The sequence below is a fragment of the Wolffia australiana genome, chromosome 8 (assembly GCF_029677425.1).
Source record: "Wolffia australiana isolate 7733 chromosome 8, ASM2967742v1".
In the NCBI taxonomy this organism is placed as follows: domain Eukaryota; kingdom Viridiplantae; phylum Streptophyta; class Magnoliopsida; order Alismatales; family Araceae; genus Wolffia; species Wolffia australiana.
Window position 1 is genome coordinate 10093246 of NC_135842.1, and position 24630 is coordinate 10117875.

Genomic DNA, 24630 nt, shown 5'->3' on the forward strand with positions numbered 1-24630 from the left:
TAGAGGGCCCACAGCCCATTAGAGTTTAGGGCTCCTGTGAGGGGCTGTGGCGCAGACTGCCATGGCAACCCCATCGTCGGCTGGATCAGACGGCAGAGGAGGTGCCCCGATCACTCTCAAGCACAAACATGATACGCACCAACACATCTCTAAGCATTGTAATATTCACAAACTTCCAGATATCTTAACAGAGCTAGGAAAAGAGGTTATCAATTTCAACTGTACAGCTTTCACAGTTAAGTCACACCTGAAATAACATAAAGACGAAAAATAAGAATGAAAGGTTGATATAAATACAGCTGCAACTCGGTGATATGTCAGAACTACCTCAGACTCCGATTCAGAAAAAGCGCGCGCAGCTTCCTCTGCTTCAACAATTTTTTGCAGGAATAATCTGGCCATTTCTTCTGCCTGACAAGCCAAAAAAAGATGAAAAATGGAAGATAAAATACGGTTGTTATAGAAAATGCATAAGTTTTAAGAAACCCACTTGATCATAAACCAGCTTTTGCCTATGAATCATATCTCCAGGCATTGGCTCCAACTTTTTGGTTGATAGGCTCAGCCGATCCTTCTCATGATCATATCTGAGAACCATACCCTATGTTCATGCATTTTAATAGATGATGGATAAGATTCGTCTGTTTTGAAATATATTCTGGAGAAATTATATAAATAAAATACCTTTATTATGTCACCAGGCTTAAGAATTGCTGAAATATCAGAGACATGGGCATGGCTGATCTGGCTTATGTGCAGCAGGGCAGTTAGGCCTGCAACGTTGACAATGGCTCCATAAGGCTTCAAGCTATCCACTGTTCCAGTAACAACAGACCCTGGAGTAAGATCCTGCTCTTGATATTCTGAATTTGCCTTGCGATTGCTGAGAATAAGCTTTGAGCTCTTTTCATCAATCTCCAAAATTTTGAGAGGAAGCTCTTTCCCGATTAATGTTTCAAGTCCTGACCTCTGTTTCCCATCCAAGGAAAAATAATAAATTTTCGCTCTATCAGAAGAAATAAGGGGGAGAATGTTCTAGTTTAGAAGACTAACCTTAGAAACTTGCGACAATGGGATGAAGCCTTGCAAACCTTCCACTAATGCTAACAAGCCTCCTCTCTTTCCTCCAATAATCTGCATTAATTCTCTCTATTTTAATAATTTAATGGAATATTTAAAATTTTAATAAAGAAAAGAAAATAGTCCAGTGACAAGCTATTTTCTCACAGAGTCAAGATTATTTTTTAGGCAAAACTACTCTCCATTCAGTTTGCAGATTATCAAGATTGATATTGTTCAGAAAATAAATTCCATGGATTAGCATATGTGGATTAAAAGATCAAAGGGTTCATCCTTCATTTGTTTAGAAAATTGTCGGGGAGAAATAAATTCTATTTTCTGCAATAATCAATTTCATTTCCGGAGGTCAAAAGTGTCCTCACTTTGGAGAGTAAGCAAGAAGAGAAAAATACGAGAGAGCACGAAAAAGGGATAAAATGGAGAAGTAGAACAGCAACTTAAGTAATAAAAAGGTGCATTCTCATAATTAGAGCACAAATTTTCAGGGGTTTTGTAAATCCTCTGGAAAAATAATAACTTCCAGCCGTGATTAAATAACAAAATAAATTACAAATATTATGAGAGGTAAGGTACAATCCATATTCTCACCTTACAAATTAGAACAGCATTTTCAGATTGAAGTTGCCTACACCTTTCCCAGGCAAGAGAGTACTGAATAGGCCGCCGACTTAGGATCAAGCGATTATCATCTAAGTTCTTTCCAATAATAACAAAGTTCTCCTCGAAACCTGGGAGTATACCTGCGTCAGCTACGTGATTGATCTTGTACATGCATGCTTCTTCAAGCGGCAAGAACGCCGAACAACTTGAAGAAACATTCACATCAGCGCCCGTTGAATCCGTGCCAAATACTGTTCCATATACCTGGACAAGACAACATTTTATCCTTCAACTTCCAATTCAAAGATTCATCCAATAATCAAATACTTTTACATAACCTGCGAAAACAACATATTTGCCTAAAATATACAATAATTTTCCAAAAATGTTGAAATTCAAAGGAATGATAACCTGGCACAAAATTTTCATTAGTTTGAGATGAAACCCAAGAATTCCTAAGACGATGCTAGGTCTAGATAGAGTCAATTACTCGACCGAGATTCTTACGGTACGAAGAAACTTCTTCTATTTTATTTCTCGTCAATCCAAACCCGCTTATGCATACGCACCGTTTTTTGATGATTTTTACATGCTAAAAAACATCACCAATCATCTTTCAAGCGTGAATGCTATTTCAAGATAAAAACGGACACTGAATTACAAAGATAAAAATGGATTGGTACCTTGGTACCCACTTCGGATACAAGATCATGATCATCCAATGCGTCCAGGAATTCCTCGACGGAGAAGGTGACACCATCCATAGGGTCCGTACGGCATCGTTCTCGGGCTATCTTGAACTGCTCCTTAAGCCGCTGCCTCTCCCGGGTCTGAGCATTGTTCTTCAGAGCCGAACTCCGAACTACCACCGAGGATACCTGCTTGCCGGCAAAAGGGGAAGGATTGCAGGTGATGAAGGGGACAATTTGGTAGAAAAATCTCACGTTTTTGCCAATAAAAGGAGGAAATAGCGAGGGATTTCGCAGAGAGTTGTGCCCCAGAAGAGCAGGAGCCATCCCCTCCCCTATTTCAACCCAAGAACCAAGGCCTTTCGCCGTTTAAAGTTTCTACTGAATTTATATTTGTATCCCTCTCTCTCTCTCACTATCTCTCTCTTTCTCTCTTTCTCTCTTTCTCTCTTTCTCTCTTTCTCTCTTTCTCTCTTTCTCTCTCTCTCTCTCTCACTATCTCTCTCCTTCTCTCACTATCTCTCTCCTTCTCTCACTATCTCTCTCTTTCTCTCTTTCTCTCTCTTTCTCTTTCTCTTTCTCTCTCTCTCTCTCTCTCTCTCTCTCTCTTTTTCTCACTATCTCTCTCACTCACTCTCTTTCTATCTCTCTCTTTCTCTCTCTCACTATCTCTCTAACTCACTCTCTTTCTCACTATCTCTCTCTTTCTCTCTCTCTCTATCTCTTTCTCAGTATCTCTCTCTTTCTTTCTCTCTCTCTTTCTCACTGTCTCTCTCTTTCTCTCTCTCTATCTCTTTCTCAGTATCCCTCTCTTTCTCTCTCTCTCTCACTATCTCTTCCTCTCTTTCTCACTATCTCTCTCTTTTTCTCATGATCTCTCTTTCTCTCTCTGTCCCTATCCCTTTCTCTCGCTTTCTCATTATCTATCTCTCATTCTTTTTTCTTTCTCTCTCACTCTCTTTCTCTCGCTCCATCTATTTCTCTCTATCTATATATATCTCTATCGATCTATCTACCTATCAATCTATATCTCTTACTATCTCTCACTTGCTATTTATCTCTCGATATCTCTCTATTTATCTCTCTCTCCATTTATCTATCTATTTTATCTCTCTATCTCTATCTCTCTAAAGAATTGATAGAGTAAAAACTCATTTTTTAATACTTTACAGTCAATATTAAACCATATCATAGATGTGAGTTGTGAAATGATATCATAATTCCCAAAATAAAAAACTGTACTGGATAGTGAATTAGTAATAGCCTCAAATAAGATTTGACAATGAATGTCAAATGGTTGTAACTTGTAACAGAACAGAGGTACGAGTTCTTTCGTCCTGTTCTGTTTCCGCCATGATGGCAGGAATAATGATTGACGATGGATTGTCATCCATCCCCAAACCTTAGCTTCAATTAAGGACATTTTTTTAGTGTCAATAAATATTTTGTACCAAACTGCCCCTATTTGACATCGGACATGTTGGGCAAGTGGACTAATTCACATTTGAATGCACGACTTAGAAGATTTTAAAGATGTTTTAAATTGAATTATTGATGCAGTTCAGATAAAGATTCTGGAAACAGATATTGCATATTGGTTACAATACAGATTTTGTGAAAATTTTTGTATGGTACTACAGAAGTTGTTACAAATATCTGATGTCCATCATGGATCCATATAGCATGGAATTACCATTTAGAAATATGTTATCTGAAGTGTTACTATGAGTGTTTCAGATTTAAATTGATTGCCATGTTTTGATGTCTGATATTGGTTAGTAGATATAAGATAATCAAATAATTTACCTTAATCAATAAGTTGGATATTGTAACTCATTTTAATTTATTATACCGTAATTCATAAGTCACACCTTATGTTTTTATTCTATCTTCAATTGGAAATTTATAACTCTTCAAGATAGTTTAATAGGATGAGAATTAAGGGCTTGTGGCTGTTGGGTTCTAGAGGCCTTGACATGGATGAAGAAATCAAAACGATATGCAGTGGAAGGATTTTGAGAATTTAATGACATCGATAAAATCATTGAAACAAAGAACCTGTGCACGGATCGCATCTGTAATTTCTTGAATCTCAGAGAGAGACGAGTCAAGCTGCTCAAGTGTGCAGCCTCTAGACGTATCCACACAATCCTTGGCACGTCGAATCTCCTCCTTCTAGTTGATGAGATCCATTCAACCTCCATCGCCATCGTTACGCCATCCCAATCGCATGGGGACTGGAGAGGGGGTGTGGGGAGAAAGGAGAAGAAGAGGAAGGCCCTTGAGCAATTCTGTCCTAGGTGAATTTAGTTTAGGGCCTTCCCCAATTTATACTAAATGGGCATTTTTCATAAAAAACTCTAAAACCTAAGTATATCTTCTGACGTCCAAAAAACCATTTGCGTGTTACCCTCTAGGCCCATATATAAATCTACTCAATAACTCAAACATCCCAATAACCTTTATTGTCCTTCCAAATTACTCAACTATCTTGACATATAGATTAATTAACGTTGGATTAATTAAACCTAATCGATAGGTTGTCTCCAACCCGTGGGGTGCCAAGCTACACCTTGTGCTCTAGAAGATACAAAGGAGTGTATATTGACTCACTCATGGAACATGTTTGTTATCAGTTATTGTGTGCGTATAATCCCTCATCCACATGACGCTCCTAAGACAACTTAGGTATGGTCAACTGTCAAATCCTAATCAGTCATCCGAGTTAGTACTGATGTGTTTGGAAATCATCGAAGAACTCTTCCCTGTATATTTCACTGCCTTGGCCAAGGACTGATACCAAGGGTGGATGATCCTATTTTGACCACTCAATCATCTTCGTGAATTTCTTCATGCACCCGAACTAAACTGTTTAGAATCCCATGATTAGAGACTCATTAGCCATAATCAAAGTACAACCATCCGTCCACAAGACATCTTTGGTGTCTCAGGTCTAAGGACAACTTACACAACCATGACGTGAATCAACCTGATCGACAGTTCAATGTAGTACCATTCACAGATTCATACGTCTTAATTCAGTGAACTCTTTTCGCTAAAGAGCCCCCACTATCTATCCTTAGTGTCTTCACACTAATGGCCATGGGAACGACCATACTCATTATATGAGTGAGGTTAGATAATGTTATTCTATTCGGATACTTCGATGTCCTTCTTGCGTATCATTTGAATAGGAATGTTTAAAATACATGCTTAAAAACTAGTGATCTTTGTATTATGATCTCATCATAATTCACTAAGTCTGATCATGTATTCGTGTATTCATGAATACATGTTTTCATGGGCTTCATTATAAGCATCACTCATGCACTATAATGAATATGTTCTATTAATGAATATAGAACGAGATGTGGAATGTGTGATTGGCTTGCCGGACACATATATCTCTATCAGTGGCAAAATCAGCGGCGCATGAGAGCAGAATCACTGTGAGGTGCAGCCATTAGTGGTAGGTTGGTGATGATGGATGGGACATTGTTAAGTATTTTCTCCCTCTCTCTCTTTCTATTCCCATTTCTTCCTCCAATTTTCTCATTTCTTCCTCCTTCCTCAATCTCTACACATTTGTCACATTCCTTTTGGAATGTACCAATTCCACATTATCATCATCTTGATTTTTGGGAGATTTTATTTTCAATTCAAAATTATTAGTGATAGTGTTCAACATATAAGTTTTAACATATGGAATGGATCAAATTATTGCTAGAATTCAAAAGTCATAAGATTACTCACTAAGACTGCACCCTCAAACCAGAGAAAATAAATGGCCAAGTCCAGTTCATTATATGATTATAATTTTTGGAATGATTGTTAGTATTTTAATCACATTAGCTAAAGACTTTTGTCACATGTGATGTAGCGACCAATCCATCACACTTTCATGTCATTTTAAGTTCATTTAATGAAATATTATTCATTGTTATTATTATTTGATGTTAATAACGAAGTCCCAAAACATGTCCAATTGCTTAAACGTGCCCAACAAAATCACAACATATCTTGTTTGAACATATCTTTAACTGTGAGATATTTGAGTTTCAAAATATCTGTCACCCTCTCGAGTTAATTCCTCACTCTTTATATCTCTCTAGATATCAATCCATATCTCTCCCTCTGTTTTTTCTCCAAAGTTTTCAACCCTATCCCCATCAACATTGATAAGTTCAAAAATATGTGTCTATAAGTCGTTATTTTAAGGGTTTTCTGAACTTAATCAATACAATTTATTTATCCCTTAGTGCTTAAGTAAGGGGTCGAACCCTAAGGAGGCGTTAGTGACGTTCACTTTTTGATCGAATAAGGGTCTAGAAGCAAATGTAAATGAGATGAGTATTACTTAGGCGATAGGAAGTGCTTGCACCTTGAATCCGGGTGCGCGCATCGTCACCTTGGCTTGCCGTGCGGGCTGAACGCGAGTCGGTGGCGGAGTCGATGACGATGTTGACTCCTCGAGCGATGATCCTGTGATCTCGGACTGTGTCGCGCCATCAATCCTCACGGGGTTGGAAGGACTCGACTCTGGCGAGTCAGGGTGGATGAATGGCAGCGGTTGGAGCAGATCTTGCCGAAGACGGTGGAGCTCATCTTCAAATATCCAGGTGTCGTCTGCACTGGTCCGTCCCACCCACCGCACCAGGAACCTCCTTGATACCTCTTCCCCTGCATAGTCAATTATCTCCTACAGTACACAATTGATTGCCTCGTGCCAATCGGGTGAAACAACTAGGGGAGTGGTCGCGGCAAACTCACTCACATTGATGGGGTCTAGAGAGGATGGGTCTAAGGGATGAGAAGGGGCCTGATACGGAGCCAGGTCCGCCACATTGAACGTGGAGCTTATTCCCCACGTAGGAGGAATATCGACAATGTAGGCGTTGTCGCCCACTTTTCGGAGGATCGGGAACGGGCCGGTGCTACGAGCGTGTAGCTTGGTAGCCGTCCCAGGAGAGTATCTCTCTGGCCTGAGTCTAACCATCACTAAGTCTCCCACATCAAAGATTCGATGTCGGCGGTGCAAGTCGGCAGCTTGCTTGTACAATGAATTTTGTTGTGTGATCCTATCATGGATGTGTTAATGTAATGCAGACATATGCTGGGCAAATGCAAGACCATCTTCTAACACCCTAACATGAGGGTCTACGGGAGCTAAGTGTAGCGGGCGACAGGGCCATAGGCGATCTCAAAGGGGCTCAACTCGGTGGTACGGTTTAACCAGGAGTTATAAGCGAACTCAGCATGAGGGATGATCAAATCCCATGTTGCAAGGTGTTCGCCAACTAGGGAATGGAGCATGTTGCCCAAACTTTAGTTGACGACCTCCGTCTGACCGTCGGTCTGCGGATGGTAGGCAGTGGAAAATTTGAGCTTCGTGCTGAGGAGGCTCCACAAAGTCTTCCAGAAGAAGCTTGTGAAGCATACGTCTCGATTGGACACGATCGAAGCTGGCAGGCCGTGGAGGCGCACAATTTCTCTAAAGAACAATTGTGCGACCTTCGTGGTGTCAGAAGTCTTTGCGCAAGGCACGAAGTGCGCCATCTTCGTAAACCTATCTACGACTACCATGATAGAGTCATGTCGTCTTGTAGTCCAAGGTAATTCCAATACAAAATCCATGCTCACGTCGTCCCAGGGGCGCTTAGGTGTCAGTAGCGAGGTGTATAACCCGACTCTCTTCTTGACCTGTTTGGCCAAGGCACAAACACGGCTTTGGGCAACTATGTTGGCGACGTCGCGTTTTAGCGAGGGCTAGTAGAATTGGTATTCTACGGTCGCAATGGTCTTGTTGCGGCCGAAGTGGCCGCTAAGACCTCCGGCATGACATTCCCAAGTGAGGAAGTCATGAAGAGACGTGCGTGGCACGCACAACCTGTTATGATAGAACAAGTAGCCATCGGTAATGATGTAGCCCCGATGATCGTGGGACAGGACTCGTCGGACTTCAGCGATGATGGAGCCAAAGTCGGGGCAGCTATCGTATCCCTCTCGGATGGTCTTGAATCCGAGGACCATCACCTTCATGACATTTAACACATGGGCTCTCTGATTGAGTGCATCAGCGACGACGTTGTCGTTGACCTTCTTGTGCTTGATGACGAATGTATAGTCTTGCATATACTCAACCCACCTCGCATGTTGGTCGCTCAACTTCTGTTGCGAGTGCAAGTACTTGAGTGCCTCGTGGTCTGAGAAGAGTAAAAACTCCATGGACAAGAGGTTATGTCACCAATGTCTCAGTGCCTGGACAACGACATAGAACTCCTTGTCGTAAGTAGAGTAGCGAAGCTTGGCGTCGTTCAGCTTCTTGCTAAAGAGCTCGACGTGGTGGCCTTCCTGACTGAGGACGCCACCAATCCCGACGCTCGAGGCATCACAGGTAACCTCAAACACCTTCCCGAAGTGTGGTAGGCGGAGTACGGTTGCCTGAGTCATCATGAGCTTTACCTGCTGGAAAGCTTGTTCTACGGCCAACGTCCAAGTTAACTGCTCTACCTTGAGACAGTCGGTGATGGGAGTCGTGACGGAATTGAAGTTCCGTATGAATCGTCGATAGAAGGTCGCGAGACCAATGAAGCTCCGAACGTCGTGGAGATTGGCTGATGACGGCCAGAACGTGATAGCCCGGACCTTTTTTGGGTCTACTGCAACGCCCTGGGCGGAAACGATAAACCCAAGAAAAGCAACTTCCGAGGTGAGGAAGCTACACTTCTTAGGATGCGCATATAGCCGTTCGCGCCGAAGGACAGTGCAAACTTGTTGGAGGTGGTCGAGATGCTCCTCTCTCGAACGGCTGTAGATGAGGATGTCGTCAAAGTAGATGATGACAAACCTCCCAATGAACGAGCACAACACCTCATTCATTAGGCGCTGAAAGGTACTCGGCGCGTTGGAGAGACTGAATGACATAACTCTCCACTCATATAACCCGTCCTTTATCTTAAAGGCGGTCTGCCATTCGTCACCGGGACGAATCCAAACCTGATGGTATCCACTCCGTAGATCTATCTTCGAAAATATAGTAGATCCGACCATCATGTCGAATAGGTCTTGTATGCGAGGAATGGGAAAATGGTACTTGACCGTTATCTTGTTGATGGCATGACTATCGCAGCACATGCGCCACGTGCCATCCGTTTTCGGGGCTAAGAGAGCAGGAACTGTGCAAGGACCACGTGCCATCCTTCTTCGGGGCTAAGAGAGCAGGAACTGCGCAAGGACTGAGGCTCTCCTGGATAAGGCCCTTTTCTAGGAGATCCCAGACTTGTCGTAATATTTCCTCGAAGTTTCGCGGCTCCATGCGGTAATGGGGCAGATTCGGCAAGGTCGCGCCGGGCACAAGATCGATCGCGTGCTGAATGTCACGCATCGGGGGTAATCCACCAGGTAACTCATCTAGGAAGACGTCGCCAAACTCCGATACGAGGGCCTCGATCTCGGGTGGTCAAGGTGCTACAGGCGGATCATTGGGGACATCGAGAGTGATGGCGAGGCACAACATCGTGTCGTCTCTCTCGCGGCCCAGGTCTCGGGTGAACAAGGGCCCTCGAATGACCACTAACCCTACGGGTTTGGTCGTGGCCAGCTTGTTCGCCGGCTCCATGGTATATGGGTACCATGTAACCCGTCGTCTCTGGTATATGAACAAACACGTGTTCATCCTTCCGGTTAGAGTGACGTCATGGTCATATAACCAGGGACGACCAAGGATGATGCTCCCCACTTTCATAGGGAGTACGTCGCAGAGGATGCTCTCATTGTAGGCACTCAACTTCAATGGGATGTGACATTGACGCTTCACCGATAGTGACGAAGCGTCTATCCACGAGACGTCGTAGGGAGTCGGATGAGCAATAGCGGTCAACCCTAGTTGGGTAACCATCGTATCGGAGATGGCGTTGATGCAACTGCCGCTGTCCACGATCAGCTTACACACCTTGCTGTTGATCTTGACATAGGTGTAGAAGATCGAGGTGCAGAGGACCGCATCTACCAACGGTTCTGGCTTCGGCTCTGCCAGAAGGGCCCTAACGGGAGGCGCAAAAGTCCCCGGGTGTGTCGACAGCGATATTGGCCAATGGTCGATCGACCGATCAGGGCACTGAGGGAGGGATCGCTCGTGACTCGGTAATTTGTATGTACCCAACTTGTCCGTCGGGTTCCTCATACTCGAGGGCCAACTCCTCCTCGCCATGATAATGATCGTCTTGTGGGGTTTCCACGGCGTCCAATCGGTCGTGGTCGACGTCTCCAGTGTTGATCAGAAGTGTAGTTGATGGGCATTGGTTGGCCCGGTGCCCTCTTCCTTGGCACTTGAAGCACGTCACATGTGCCTGGCTGACAATGATGCTCCAGGCCGGAGTGTCGCTCGTGACGGCCCGAGCTACTGGGGTAGATCACACGGATGTAACGGGGGTAATTCCTTGCCCCCCGGCGGTCGGGGTAACCCATATGGTCACGGGCGGAGTAGCCCGAGCAGGGTTGGACCGGAAAGGTGGAGCCCCGGGCGCCGTGCTCACGCTGGGTGCAGCGGGGTTGTCGGAAGGATGCTCCATGTGCTCAACTAGATGATACGCCTCGTCGACTTCAGCCGGGTTGCACTTGAGGACCTCATTGCGCAGGGCCGGTCTAAGTCCATGGGCTCACAATCCAAAGATGATTCGTGGGTCCTCCACGAATTGGCATCGCATCCGACATTCCTTGAAGGCCTCGATGTACTCCGTCACCGTGAGTCGTCCTTACTTGAGATCGAGTCACGAGAGGAATAGTGACATCTGATATTGCCAAGGAACATAATTGCTCCGCAGCTTTTGCGCCATATCGACCCAAGATGTGATGGGTCGTCCTCTTCGCTCGGCGGCGACACACTCGTTCTCCCAAAAGATCTTGGCATGTTTGCCAAATCTTGTCTACGCATATTCGACACATAGGTCGTCGTCCATGCGGTACCAACAGAAGTAGGAGTTCATGTTCGACTCCCAATCGATGATCTCCTTGGGTTTCCGTGAACCCTCGAAGACGGGGATGTCGGCGCGCACGCTTCACTGTATGCGGGCGCGGTGCTCCTCGTGTCGACGCTCATCATCGTCAAAGTGCCGTTCGAGCATTGGGTAGTCCTCGCGTCGCGGATCCATCTGGCGATGGGGAGGGGTAAGCTCGCGGTCACGGTCATCCCAATGGTGGGGAAGACCCTCGTGAGGTGCGCGACCGTGGTGGGTATCGAGGGGCATCATCAACCTCCTCGTACCGATGGTGGTGGGGCCGGACGTGGTCGTCACGGCGTGCCGGTAAGTCGGCTATCTGCTTGCGATCACGGGGCCGGATGGGATCGTCTCGGCCGGCCGGGTAATCGGCGTCCAAATCGCGATCACGTCGTCGGACATAGTGGTCCGGGCAGACCAGTCGTTCGGCCTCATACCCGCGGGCGGGGTCATCCCGTGGGTGTTGCCTATCCCAAGCACGGACATCCTATGGGTCTCGTGCCGGGTCTCTGGCAGGACGTCCATGCGGAGGGACTTCATCGGACCTGTAGTCGGACTCCTCATACTTGTCATCGTGGTCGTAGGAGCGTCTCCACCGGTGTGCATGTCGAGCGACTCAGAATGGGTTGCGATGTCGTCCTCGGGCGGCATGCGGCATATCAGTATCGTGTTCTGAAGTTCGTGGGCGCACGAACATCTGCTCCATGCGCTCCATCCTGGCGGCCACGGTGCGAAGGTACGCCCCTTGCTCATCTGACGGGTCCTCCCGGGGTTGGTACTGGCGGGGTATTCCTCCACGTCCATGTCCGCCTCCTCGGCCAAGTGTAGTGGATACTTGGGGGAAGTCCTCGCCTACGGTGGACTTCCCGTGTGGTCGGTGACCTATGGTTGCTTTCTCCTCGAATTCATAAGGTAGGGCTTCACCGAGCGATCGCGGTGAGTCATGTGGAGATCGTCGTGGATCACGTGACGCAATGGTGGGTTCGCGTGGGCCTGACGACTCGGGGGCACCCGTGTTGGCAGGTGCGGTCCGTGCGGCTTCAGTAGGCGGCGGTATCAGACCGGCTACGGGTGTTGATAACACCCTAAATTCTGTATTTATTTCATGTTATTAGCACAATTTTATGCATTTAAAGAGCTTAAAATGGGGTTGTTATCATATATTTACATGAAAATAGTGTTTTCAAGTGATTTCTGATTTTTCCCTAATTTTCTGTTAATTTTATGAATTTTAAAGGATTTATTGAAGCTCGAAATAACTATTTTAGAATGAAAATGGCAAGTTAAATATTTGATTTCAACATTTATCAGCATGGGGATGAATCAGTGAATTTTATAGAATTTTCTAAAATTTTTTACGAATTTTTAGGATTTTTATGAGATTTATTTGAAGAGGAAATGTATTTATTCTAAGGAAAAAAGGTATCTGTATAAGAGAAAAAAAAAGTATTTATATCATTTTCGAACTTTGAAGGGCCTTTTTACAAAGTTTTGTTGCAAAAAGACCTTGAAAACAGCTCTCGGTCGCCACTGCAGCCGTAAAGATGTAATTTAAAATCTTCCAAGGTTTTATTGTAATCATTTAATATATTTTTTAATGTTTTTAGGAGAAACCAGAGGAGAGAGAGTGCGGTAGGGGCATATACATAATTACTTTTGGGCGGCGTCCAACAGCAATTCCAGGCTTTTTAAGGACTTTTCTGCAAAAAGAAGGATTCAAAATGCGCCAGCCAATGAGAGAGCGACCCGTCATGGCGTGTTTAAAAACGAAATGAATAAATAAATCAATTTTAAATCCAATGGATTAAATTGGTTTAAAATTGATTTATTAATAACTTTTGATCTTGAAGTCCGATTGAGGTGATTTTTTTATGGATCTGTTTGTCTTGATCCCCTCTTTCTATTTGTTCTTTTATCATGACTTCCACTCTTTGCATCCCTTGATCGACTAACTCAAGCGTGAAAACGGTATGAGAATAAGATATGATGACAATGCGGCAGTTGTCATTGATATCTTTTGACTTTACCTTTACTCGTTAGATCAAAAAATATCGTATTGTATTTTTTTTCTCCTATATCTAAATTAAATTTGTATGGTTGGATCATTCAGATCCAGCCAACATTGATAGATAAATATTAATTACTAAACGGGGGTAAAATGGTAATTTTTACCATATAACCTAAGTATAAAAGCTAAATTTCGAGAGGGGGAGCTCATTCTTGATGGTGCTCTATCACATCTGCAAGACAGAGAGGAGCTCCAGCTTGGATCAACCTACTTGGTACTTTTTTATTTCATTGTATTTGGATTTTTGTGCATTTTGAATGAAATTAGTTCAATTTCTTGTTTCTTCTTCTTGATTCTGATCTGAACTTCTAAAACGCTTGGCTTGAGCGGCATGTACAAGCCCTGATTAGGATTGAGAGGAGAATTTGAGGGATTTAACTAGGCATTCAACTGCATTCCCAAAGAAAAACTCTAAAAAAAATTAGATTTAATTTTTAGGAGATTAAATTGCCCCCATTTCATTTCTGAATTATCAAACTTACAAAACCAACCAAACTCAAATTTAAACTTCCCTCTCAACCTCTCTAATTGACCTCTTTGATCCTTTTATTTGGATCAAAGAAACCAATTTAGAGCTCCCAATCTCTTCTATTCATCTCATCTCTTCTACCCCCCCTTTCTAAACCTCTCTTCTAATTAGGGTGAGTTGGTCCTCATTGAAGATCAAATTCACTCTAATTAGGGTTAAACTACCAAGAAGATCATCAAATTGAATTCCTTACTAGCTTCCATCGGACGACACTCGTACTTATCACTACACATCTTAAGTAGAGTTCTTATAAATTTGATTGCATAAGCCAAAATTCACAACGACAAGGGCTAAAAACTGCATAATTTCTATCCCTATTTTTGGCTTATCAATTGGCGCCGTTGCCGGGGAAGCAACGCTAAGGAAATTCAATTGGTTTTCATTTCTATCAATTGAGTGCTTTAAAATTTTCAAAATCGATTTTGGTTTAATTTTCTCTAAATTGCTTAGTATTCATCTAATTTTTATTATTTCACTACATTGTATTGCTTACAAGAGATAATTTTTTTAAGCATATGAAGCAACCATGTCTCACTATGATGGAAAAAGTTATTATTATTATGAGTCGCATCAAAATTATCACCATGATCATTGTCTTTATGAAAATTCACAATGTGAATATTTTCTTGATCTTGAAGATTCCTTGCATCATGATGAAAAAAATTATTGTGGCATCAATCCTTATACGTATAATTTTGACCATTCAAATGAGGCCTTCCCCAATCTTTATGAGCATTCATATTATCCTAAATCTGGTGAGGCGACGATCCCTAAATTTTCTCTTCATAATAACCACGATCATGGCTTCCACACTCATGCCATACCCCCTTTGGAATATCCACACTATGAGTGGGGGAATCACCATCTTTAGTACTTTCCTCTACAATTTCATTGCAAAATGCATCATCTTCATTTTCCAACGAGCATCATGTGTTTGTTAATGAGTTTGAAAGGATTCAACAGAAAATTTCTCAACTTGATGACTCCGAAGAGAGTGACCAGTTTATGATGAATTATTTTCTTGAATATGAGGATGTTTTCAAACATGAATGTCTTTCCAAAATGATTCTACTTCATGATATGATTAGAGGGTTTCCTACTAAAACAAATGATTTTCATGAAAGGGGAGAATACTTCTTAAGGATCTTACATATGGAGAAAGATGTTTGTAAATTTTTGAAGGATTTATTAGCAGAAAGTGGTCCCCTCGAGGAAGATTATTTTCTCAAAAAAATGAAAATTATTAAGATGGAGATGCAAGCGACGACCGAGACTCGGGCAGTTCACGGGCACGGCGCAGGATCAGGTGTGGGCTCCGAAGGCACTCGCGAGCGGCGATGGCATCACGAGATTCGGCGCGCGGATGGCGCGCAATGCAGGTCGGGCGGCGTGGGTACGGAGGGCTTGCATGCTACGACGGTCGGGCGGCTCAGCGCGGTGGCGGTAAGCTGGCGACGTGGCAGCAATCGCGGCGGTGGGGTGCTTCTCCTCTCCTTTCTTCCTCTTCCCTTCTCCTCCTTCTTCCTCTCCTTCCTCCTCTTCCTCCTTCCTTGATCGTGTGACTCTTCAACTTCTGACATTTTTCTTTTCTATCAAAAAAATTCAAGTGTTTTGGGAGGGCGCCCACCCATTCCCTTTAAAGAGGAGAGGTGGATGAGCCCCCTTAAAACTACAAAATGAAAATGAAAAAAGAGGTTTGGACCCAATAACAGGAGGGAAAATATCCTCATACGGGAATTTCCCCTCGCTACAACTCTGTTACGAAGAAGGAAAATACGAGAGAAAATGCAAATATAGAAAACGAGAACGGTAAACGGGATCAAAGATGGTGCGTCATTTCCCGGGATATTTGAATTCGGGTGCGCGCGTCGTCGCCTTGGCTTGCCGTGCAGGCTGGACGCGAGTCGGTGGCGGAGTCGATGACGATGCCGAATCCTCGAGTGATGATACTGTGGTCTCAAACTGTGTCGTGCCATCACCCTATTTATTCGAAATGATAAAGATTTTCTAAATTATCAAATCTTGAATACGATCTACGATTTGTTAATTTGAGAAACAAGAGATCAAATTGTGTGATTTAAGGGAAGAATGTAATCCAAAATGGTTAATTGATACTCAGGGAATACTAATTGAATTAAAAACAAAGTAAAATTTAGAATTAAAGTGATTAAAATTGAAAATTAAGAAAAAATGACGAACAAGAACAACATTACAAATTCGCTAAAATTGAATGCAAAATCAAGGGTAAAAATCAAGCAATAAGAGCCTAGAGGTACCAGGAAATATTTTTGAGTCAATTGGAAGAAATCCCGCGCAACGAACGACCGAATTGCCCGTGAGCATGTGCTTCAATTTGGGGATGAATACGACGCCTGATCGACAAAATTCTGGTCCAATTCGAGCTCCAAAATGCATCCAGGGTGTTCTTGAGTCTTCCAGGAAGCTAAGCCTTCTTTCCTAGAGCTTAAAATCAAGAAGACTCCAATTTTTTTCGTTTCCCCCTTTTATCGCCGCAAAATTGGAAGAACTCGTTCTTCCGATTCTGTTATTAACTTTGTTTTTTTTGCTTTTCACGCAGGGCGCACGGAGCAGGCTGGGTGGTCCACGTCGCACTGTGCAGTGTCAGGCGTCGTGCGCACGGCAGTGCGTGCATGTGAAACGCACGGAGGAAACGTTGCCAGCTTAATCTCAATTTGCGTTTCTTTTGGTCCATGTCGCACATTGCACGCGATGGAGTTATGTCAAAGGTGATTGGTCCACGTTGCATAGTGTGTGCGTGACAAGCACGACCTTGTGTGCATGCGTGTCACGCACCGAAGTCTGGCTTTGGCTTCTGATTGGTCCACGCGCCGCATGGCGTGTTTCCCTGCGCATTTAACAAACAGTAAGTGCTTAAACCCACCCAATAAGGGCCGGTTTCAGTAAAAAAAGAGTTTTATTAAAAAAACACTTAAAATAAATTTTAAAAATTGTTTCTTAATGCATAAAAACTAATTTATTCATTTCTAAAATATGTTTTATTGTTTAGTTTCTTTTTATTTATAGAAGACACTGAAGTATGGAGGTTCTTTTCATCGTAACCTCAGAGCCTTCTACACTGAAGGCGCGTAGCGAAGTTATCTTTAGAGAAGTTATGTTATAAAAAAAGAAGGATAAGGGGTGGAGGCAGTTATGGCAATATCAGCTGATGTACGAAGGCAGGTGTTGGCCAAACCCGAGGTTCCAAAGGAAGGAAATGTATATATATTGACCAAATGTATATATATTGACCAAATTATTTATCAAACGTATTATTTAACTAGAAATTTAAGGAAATTCTTCCTTTAACCTAAAATCATGATAACATGCGTTAAAATTTAATGTTTTATGCATTAAAAGCCCAAAAAATATGATGAAATTAACTCTTATCAGCTCTTATTTGCATGTTATCAAACACCAAACCTTATGCAAGTTTCCCTGAAATCACCATACAATTAGTGTTATAGTACAAATTTCGTCCACTAACTCACACAATCATCCAATTAATATTTTGGTTTTAACACACACAATCACTCTTAATTTATCTGTCTCTCAAGATTTCCCTATCAATATTTTATCATCCAAATTATTATATATGTTAGTATTTTACATGTATTTGGTAGATTAGGGGCATGAAATCTTGTTCATTTGTGACAATAGGAAATGATAAGTGATACATGTAGAAGAGCCATCTCTCCTAAAGAATGTGTATCTAGGATCTGATATTTGTGTGTGAGATATACTTCACAAAGAACACAAAAGGGTCAATCGAACTGAAGTGAATGCCACAACGGATGAAACATTTTAAATGTGATTTCCATTTCAGGTGTATTGAGACATGATCGACAATGCCTCAGGTAACAAAAGGATGATGCTCGTCCTTAAAAGAAAATTACACAACACGAACTTTTTTCATATCCAATGAATATATGAATTTATGTAGATATCTTACTACTTATAAACATCCTAAGTAATACAGGAAGAGTTGAAATTCTCTAAGGGCCCCTTCTTTCTCATTGTACCCATTAGTTATACTTTTATCGATGTCATTGTTCAAACGCATTGCTAATTAAAATTCCACAACTTTTTTTCAAAAGTCTACCTTAATCTGGAGCATATTTTAATTTAACAAATTAAACTACAGTTACTAAATGATGCACTATGTATGCATCTTCTCTCTTTCTCTATATTCCTAATTTTCTTTTAAGGACGAGCATCATCCTTAGCTACATATCATTGTGTCATTGTCATCAAGGACGGGCATCATCCTTGTATAATTGATATCATCATCCTCATCATTCTTCGGCACAAGGATGGCGAAGATGATGACAAACTCATAATTACTCTATGTATGTGTTGTGGAAGATGAGAAACTCAAAGAGTGAGAGAGAGTGGGAATAAAGAGAAAGAGAGAGGATTTGGGAATACAGAGAAGGAGAGAGTACGGACAGAGAGAGAGAGAGACTAAAAATACAGGGAGACAGAGAACGTGAAGGAGAGAGTAGGAATCGAGAAAGAGAACTGTAACTACATAAGGAGAGAGTATGAATACTGAGAGAGAAAGAGAGAACGTAAAGGAGAGAGTAGGAATAGAGAAAGAGAACTATAACTACGCAAGGAGAGAGTAGGAATACTGAGAGAGAGAGAGAGAGACTAGGAATACAGGGAGAGAGAGAATGTAAAGGAGAGTAGGAATAGAGAAAGAGAACTATAACTGCATAAGGAGAGAGTAGGAATACTGAGAGAGAGTAGCAATGCAGAGAGAGGAGAGAGAATAGGAATATACAGGGAGAGAGAAAGAGTAGGAATACACAGGGAGGGAGAGAGAGAGTAGGAATACACAGGGAGGGAGAGAGAGAGAGTAGGAATACACAGGGAGAGTAGTGATTGTCCAACCGATATCTGTCCGATATCAGACATCGGAAAACCGATATCCGATATCCGGGAAAAACCAAGATGTTGTCTGATATCGGATATCGTTCGATATCCGTCCTTTAGGTCTAGACGGATATCAATGGCGGATATCGGAGGGGTAAGGACGAAACGTGTATTGGATACCGGATATCGGAGCGGGTATCCGGATATCGATATCCGGTATCGACAAAAAAAATAAATTTTAATGTAAACTCCGAATCCTGTTATCCCACATGGAAGAAAATAGAAATTTTGCTCCGTATATTAAATGAGGCAGACTAAATATTGAATGATAAAATAATATTTTAATCTATAGTAGCTATAATTAGAGCCCCTTATATATGTCGGTTATTTAATATATTAACACCTCGTCTAATAAATAGAGCTGAAAATTTCTATTTTCTTTGATATGGGATAAAATGACTTGGAGTTTGAAGTTAAACTCTGAATCCTGTTATCCCATATGGCAGAAATAGAAAAGATTCAGCTGTATATATTAAACGAGCCATTAAATTAATCGAATAGTTCTCCAGTTACCCTCTTGCCCACTTTAATCCACTCTTAGTGCTGAACAATTATGGGTTAATTATATTTTTACACAACCTTTCTAAGTTGGATATCGAAATCAGATATCCAATCTCGATACCCGACCCCCATATCTGATATCGTCATCCACCCTGTGAGACAGAGGCGGATGACGACATCGAAACAGATACCGATATCGGATATCGGCACTGTAGCAACCAACATTCGATATCAATGTTCGATAACCGGATATGAGGAAAAATGGACACCAAAAATTTGATTTTCGGTATCCAGTACAGCATCCATCTCGATACCGTAATCCGATAGCGGTATCGGGACTAGACACGGTTGTTCTGTTCTGTTTGTTTTAAACAAACAAAAAATTTGCACAAAAGAACTGCACACAGCCTTGTTCTTTGTTCTGTTTTTTTTTTTCTAAAACGAACAAAATTTGCACATTCGCACAAAACTAGAAAAAAATTTGCATAAAGCGAACAAAAGAACAGCACATGGGTCTGTGCGATGTTCTGTTCGAATTTTTTTTTGTTCTGTTTGGAAAATTGAACAGAATGAATAATCCGCACAAATTCGTACAAAAAGAACAAAACGACCATGTCTAATTGGAACGGGTGAACCCTAAGGAAGATAGTGTGTGTTGGAACACACATGGAGAGAGAGATTAGGAATACATTGGGGGAAGAGAGAGTGCGGGAATACAAATGGAGGAGAGAGAGTAGGAATACATAGGGAGAGAGAGTTGGAGTAAATGGCGAGAGAAAGAGAGAGGAGAGAGAGAAAGTAGAGAGAGATAAAGGAGAGAGAGAAAGAGAGAGATAGGGAGAGAGAGTAGGGATTAACGGGGAGATAAAGAGAGAGATAGAGAGAGAATGGGAGAGAGTAGGAATAAACGGGGAGAGAAAGAGAGAGATAGAGAGAGAAAGGGAGAGAGTAGGAATAAACGGGGAGAGAAAGAGAGAGATAGAGAGAGAAAGGAGAGTAGGAATAAACAGGGAGAGAATGAGAGAGATAGAGAGAGAAAGTAGAGAGTAGGAATAAAAGGGAGAGAAAGACAGACAGAGAGAGAAAGTAGAGAGAGTAGGAATAAATGGGGAGAGACAGAGAGAAGAGAGAGAGATAGAGAGAGTAGGAAATAGGAATAAACGGGGAGAGAAAGAGAGAGAGAGTAGAGAAAGATAGAGAGATAAAGCAGAGAGAGAAAGAGAGATAGAGAGAGAAACGGAGAGAGAGAGAGAAAGGGATATAGAGAGAGAAAGGGAGAGAGAGAGAGAGAAAAAGGTAGAGAGAGAGAGAAAGGTAGAGAGAGAAAGAGAGATAGAGAGAAAAACAGAGAGAGAGAGAGAGAGAGAGAGAGAGAGAGAGAGAGAGAGAGAGAAAGGGAGAGAGAGAGAGAGAGAGAGAGAGAGAGAGAGAGAGAGAGAGAGAGAGAGAAAGGTAGAGAGAGAAAGAGAGATAGAGAGAAAAACGGAGAGAGAGAGAAAGGGAGAGAGAGAAAGAGAGAGAGAGAGAGAGAAATGGAGAGAGAGAGAGAGAGAGAGAGAGAGAGAGAGAGAGAGAGAGAGAGAGAGAGAGAGAGAGAAAGGTAGAGAGAGAGAGAGAAAGAGATATAGAGAGAGAAACGGAGAGAGAGAAAGGTAGAGAGAGAAAGAGAGATAGAGAGAAACGGAGAGAGAGATGGAGAGAGAGATAGATAGAGAGAGAGGGAGAGAGAAAGAGAGAGAGAGAGAGAGAAACGGAGAGAGAGAGATAGAGAGAGAGGGAGAGAAAGAGAGATAGAGAGTGAGAAACGGAGAGAGAGGGAGAGAGAGAGAAAGGTAGAGAGAGAAAGAGAGATAGAGAGAGAGAGAAACGGAGAGAGAGAGAAATGAGAGAGAGAGAGAGAGAGAGAGAGAGAGAGAGAGAGAGAGAGAGAGAGAGAGAGAGAGGGAGAGAAAGAGAGATAGAGAGAGAGAAACGGAGAGAAAGAGAGATAGATAGAGAGTGAGGGAGAGAAAGAGAGATAGAGAGAGAGAGAAACGGAGAGAGAGAAATGAGAGACAGAGATAGATAGAGAGAGAGAGAGAGAAACGGAGAGAGAGAGAGATAGATAGAGAGAGAGGGAGAGAAAGAGAGATAGAGAGAGAGAGAGAGATATATATATATATATGATGCCACTGGGGAAATACTTCGCCTTCTCCCGACAAGCAATCTCTCTTTCTCCCCTTCTCCTACCTTCCTTGGCCGCAGAAATCGATGCCACTGGGGAAATACTTCTGCGATTACTGCGACAAGCAGTTCCAGGACACGCCCATGGCTCGAAAACGTCACCTTGAAGGCGCCCAGCATCAGCGCGCAAAGGCCCTCTGGTACGCGTCTTTCCACAGCCCCGGACTTGGGCTTCACTCGCCAGGCGTCTGCAACAACTTCGTGCGCACGGTTAAGCGGAATTGCTGAAGGATTCCTTCTTTTTTTTTGAAAAAAATTGATGGGTTTTTTTCTGAGATTTATTGGTTTCTGCTGTTCTAGGGATTTTGCCAGTTTGGGGATGGGTGTAGGTACTTGCATCCGACGAGGAATCTGCAGATTGCGGGTCAGGCTGTCCTTGGTATGTTCTTGATTTTTTCCCCAGATTGATGGCTTCAACTCTTGCTTTAGCGTTATGATCTGGGGATCATTAATTTGTTGTCTTTTATGAATATTTTTTCTACCGTTTCATTAGTTTTGTGCTTGAATTAATGAGGACTGCAGACTTGGGGCGAGTTGACAAGATTTTGTGCCATTTTTTATCATTGTAATTGTTATATCATTACGTGTTTTTGTGCCCCGGTGATCATTCTTTGCTACTGATTCTTAAAAAAATTGGTGGTCTTTTACTGGTTTGATGTCTTTATGAATTTCTGTGCCCTTTCTGGCAAATTGATTTCAGTGACCCGATTATTGGGGGGCTAAGCTTCAGAAAATTTTTCCAATTGTCAAGATTTTGAACCCCTTTTATTCCTTTATTTTTTATAACATTTCATGTTTCCATGGCCTACCGATCATTCTTTGCCGATGTTCTTTAGCAGGATTGGATGCCTTTCACCGATTTTATGTTTTTTATGAATCTATGTCCCGTTACAAAAGTTTTCTTGAGTGACCCAATTGATTGTAAGCTCATAGTCCAGATTTTCAATCCCTTTAATTCTTTTTAATTGTGATAATATTTCTTGTTTCCGTGGCTTTGTATCATTCTTTGATATTGCTCTAAAGAAAAGTTGGTGGCCTCTAGCTTATCTTCTGTGTTTTATGAATTCTTTTCCCTTTTCAAAAGTTTTGTTCTTGAGTGAACTAATCAATGATTTCGGGCGTATTGTTGGAAAACCTTTCCAATTTTCAAGGTTTTGTACCTTCTAATACTCTTAATTATTATACTTCTGTGCTTTGTGGATTTCTAGAGTTCATGAGTTAGTCCTCTGATTTTCCACTTAAATGAAGGACCAAGATTGTATAAATTCTCGTTTTTAGATCATCTATTTTGTCTGGAAAAAGTTATTTTCCTCTTTTGTATGTAATTAGGGAATGTGACGCATGATCAACTTCGGGTTTCACGGGACATTTTACCTCCATCGTTGAGACCTCCGCCAGAGGGTGGGTATTCACAAATCCCATTTGTTGAATGGGGCTGAAAGGCATAATTAAATCGCTATGTATATATTTTCTTCTTAATTATTCAATAAGACGTTATTTCCTGAAAATGCCCACTTGCGGTTGATATTCTTAGTTACAACTTTCTTCTTTTAAAAACTTCCAACATTTTAAAAATCCTGGTGAGTTTGGTGATCAACTGGCGTTTTGATTTTGTGGAAATTCTGTTTTTCTGTGTTACATTTCTGACATTTTCTTGGTATATGGAGTTGTTGGATTTTTTAGGCACAATCTTTTAAGCGTTTCTGAAATGGGCAGATGTGTTAATTAGATTGTAAGCTATTAAGCCCTTGATTAAAATGAGTTCATTTTTGGATTGAGATGTTCATTGCACTTCTTATCGATATCATTTTGTACCTTAATATTAGCTATATAATATGAAAGTGCTGATGGAGAAATGTTTGTGGAAAACAACTCGAATCTAGGGCAAGTTTTTCAGATATTTGCCATTTATTCACATCAATGTCTTGAACATAAAACAAATATATCTGCTATCCATATACAACATCTTTCAAATAGATGAGATAGTTATGGGTGGTTTAAAATGTCATCTAATGTTGGCCCAACGCTCCCAAAAGGACAATATAAATGGCATGATTTTGACGAAAAATAACCTGTGGGTTGAGCAAAGAATTGAAAATTACACAAACGTATTATAAAAAGTCTACTAATGTGATGACTTACAGGTCAACTGTATTCAAAACCACTTTAATGTATAATGTATCGTTTGTGTCACAATCTGATGTGGATCTCCCATGAATCTGATGAAATAAAATCATTACGTGAGAAAAAAATTTGATGTTGAACGTCGCCGATGGTGTTGACCGATAGGTCAATTCACTAAGTGAATGTAACTACGTGATGCGACGTAACCTAGGAGAATGTACTCGCATGCCCCGACTCGTGATGATTCGCTGAACTCCAAGCTCCAAAGCGGGCGTCCGGTGACGGTGACGGTGACCTCATCGGAGCGACGACGGTGACTACGGCGCCGAACGCAATATTTTCATAGGGCCTTGCATGTAACGGACGAGCTCGACCCATACCTAGAATGACGCTCAATTCGTAATTTTCTCGAAGTGAATCTCTCACCTTATCTAACCCGAGCGCGGTGGAGTGCAGTTGAAAGATATACTAAAAGACGTAATATAACTGGCGAGCAAGGGGAACGGCGTACCTCACCGGCGGCGGCGCTCGTTGGTGATGTCTTTCTAGATGCAGGGCTGGCGTGAACAGATGTGCGTAGAGGTAGCACTGTAGAGCTCGACAACAGACGACGAGGCAGAGTTGGGCCGGATAAATTGGAGATTGAAGTTCAGAAGAAGGATAGCAGCAAAGTAGCTTTGGTCATGGTGGTGCTCGACATTGTGGCGGAGGCACGTCGGGCAGGTATCCAAACTATTTGGGAGGCGTCCGAGTGGGAGGCTTGAGCCAGCCAATGCGGGCGTACACGACCAACAATCAGTGCGATGACCAACAATCCCAACCCCACGTGGATCGTCACAGGGAGTCACACCGACGGATTGGTGC

General features: G+C 42.2%; 2 protein-coding genes across 3 annotated transcripts; one reads left to right on the forward strand and one right to left on the reverse strand.

Moving 5' to 3' along the window:
* Positions 1-132: 132 nt before the first annotated feature.
* LOC144706572 (small ribosomal subunit protein bS1c-like) lies at positions 133-2724 on the reverse strand. The gene is made up of 7 exons (XM_078579564.1): positions 2364-2724; positions 1669-1944; positions 1054-1134; positions 685-969; positions 491-601; positions 328-411; positions 133-247 (listed from the first exon to the last, which is right to left on the reverse strand). The coding sequence occupies exons 1-7, from the start codon at positions 2694-2696 to the stop codon at positions 242-244; spliced, it is 1176 nt and encodes a 391-aa protein (XP_078435690.1). The 5' UTR covers positions 2697-2724; the 3' UTR covers positions 133-241.
* An 18872-nt stretch (positions 2725-21596) lies between these two features.
* On the forward strand, positions 21597-23239 carry LOC144707038 (C2H2 and C2HC zinc fingers superfamily protein). Of its 2 annotated transcripts, none has more exons than XM_078580156.1 (3): positions 21597-21843; positions 21943-22021; positions 22972-23239. In XM_078580156.1, exons 1-3 carry the CDS (start codon positions 21670-21672, stop codon positions 23079-23081), a joined length of 363 nt encoding a protein of 120 aa, XP_078436282.1. In that variant the 5' UTR covers positions 21597-21669; the 3' UTR covers positions 23082-23239. The 2 variants fall into 2 exon arrangements, with proteins under 2 accessions (XP_078436282.1, XP_078436280.1); XM_078580154.1 differs by having other exon boundaries at positions 21598-21852.
* The last annotated feature ends 1391 nt before the right edge of the window (positions 23240-24630 follow it).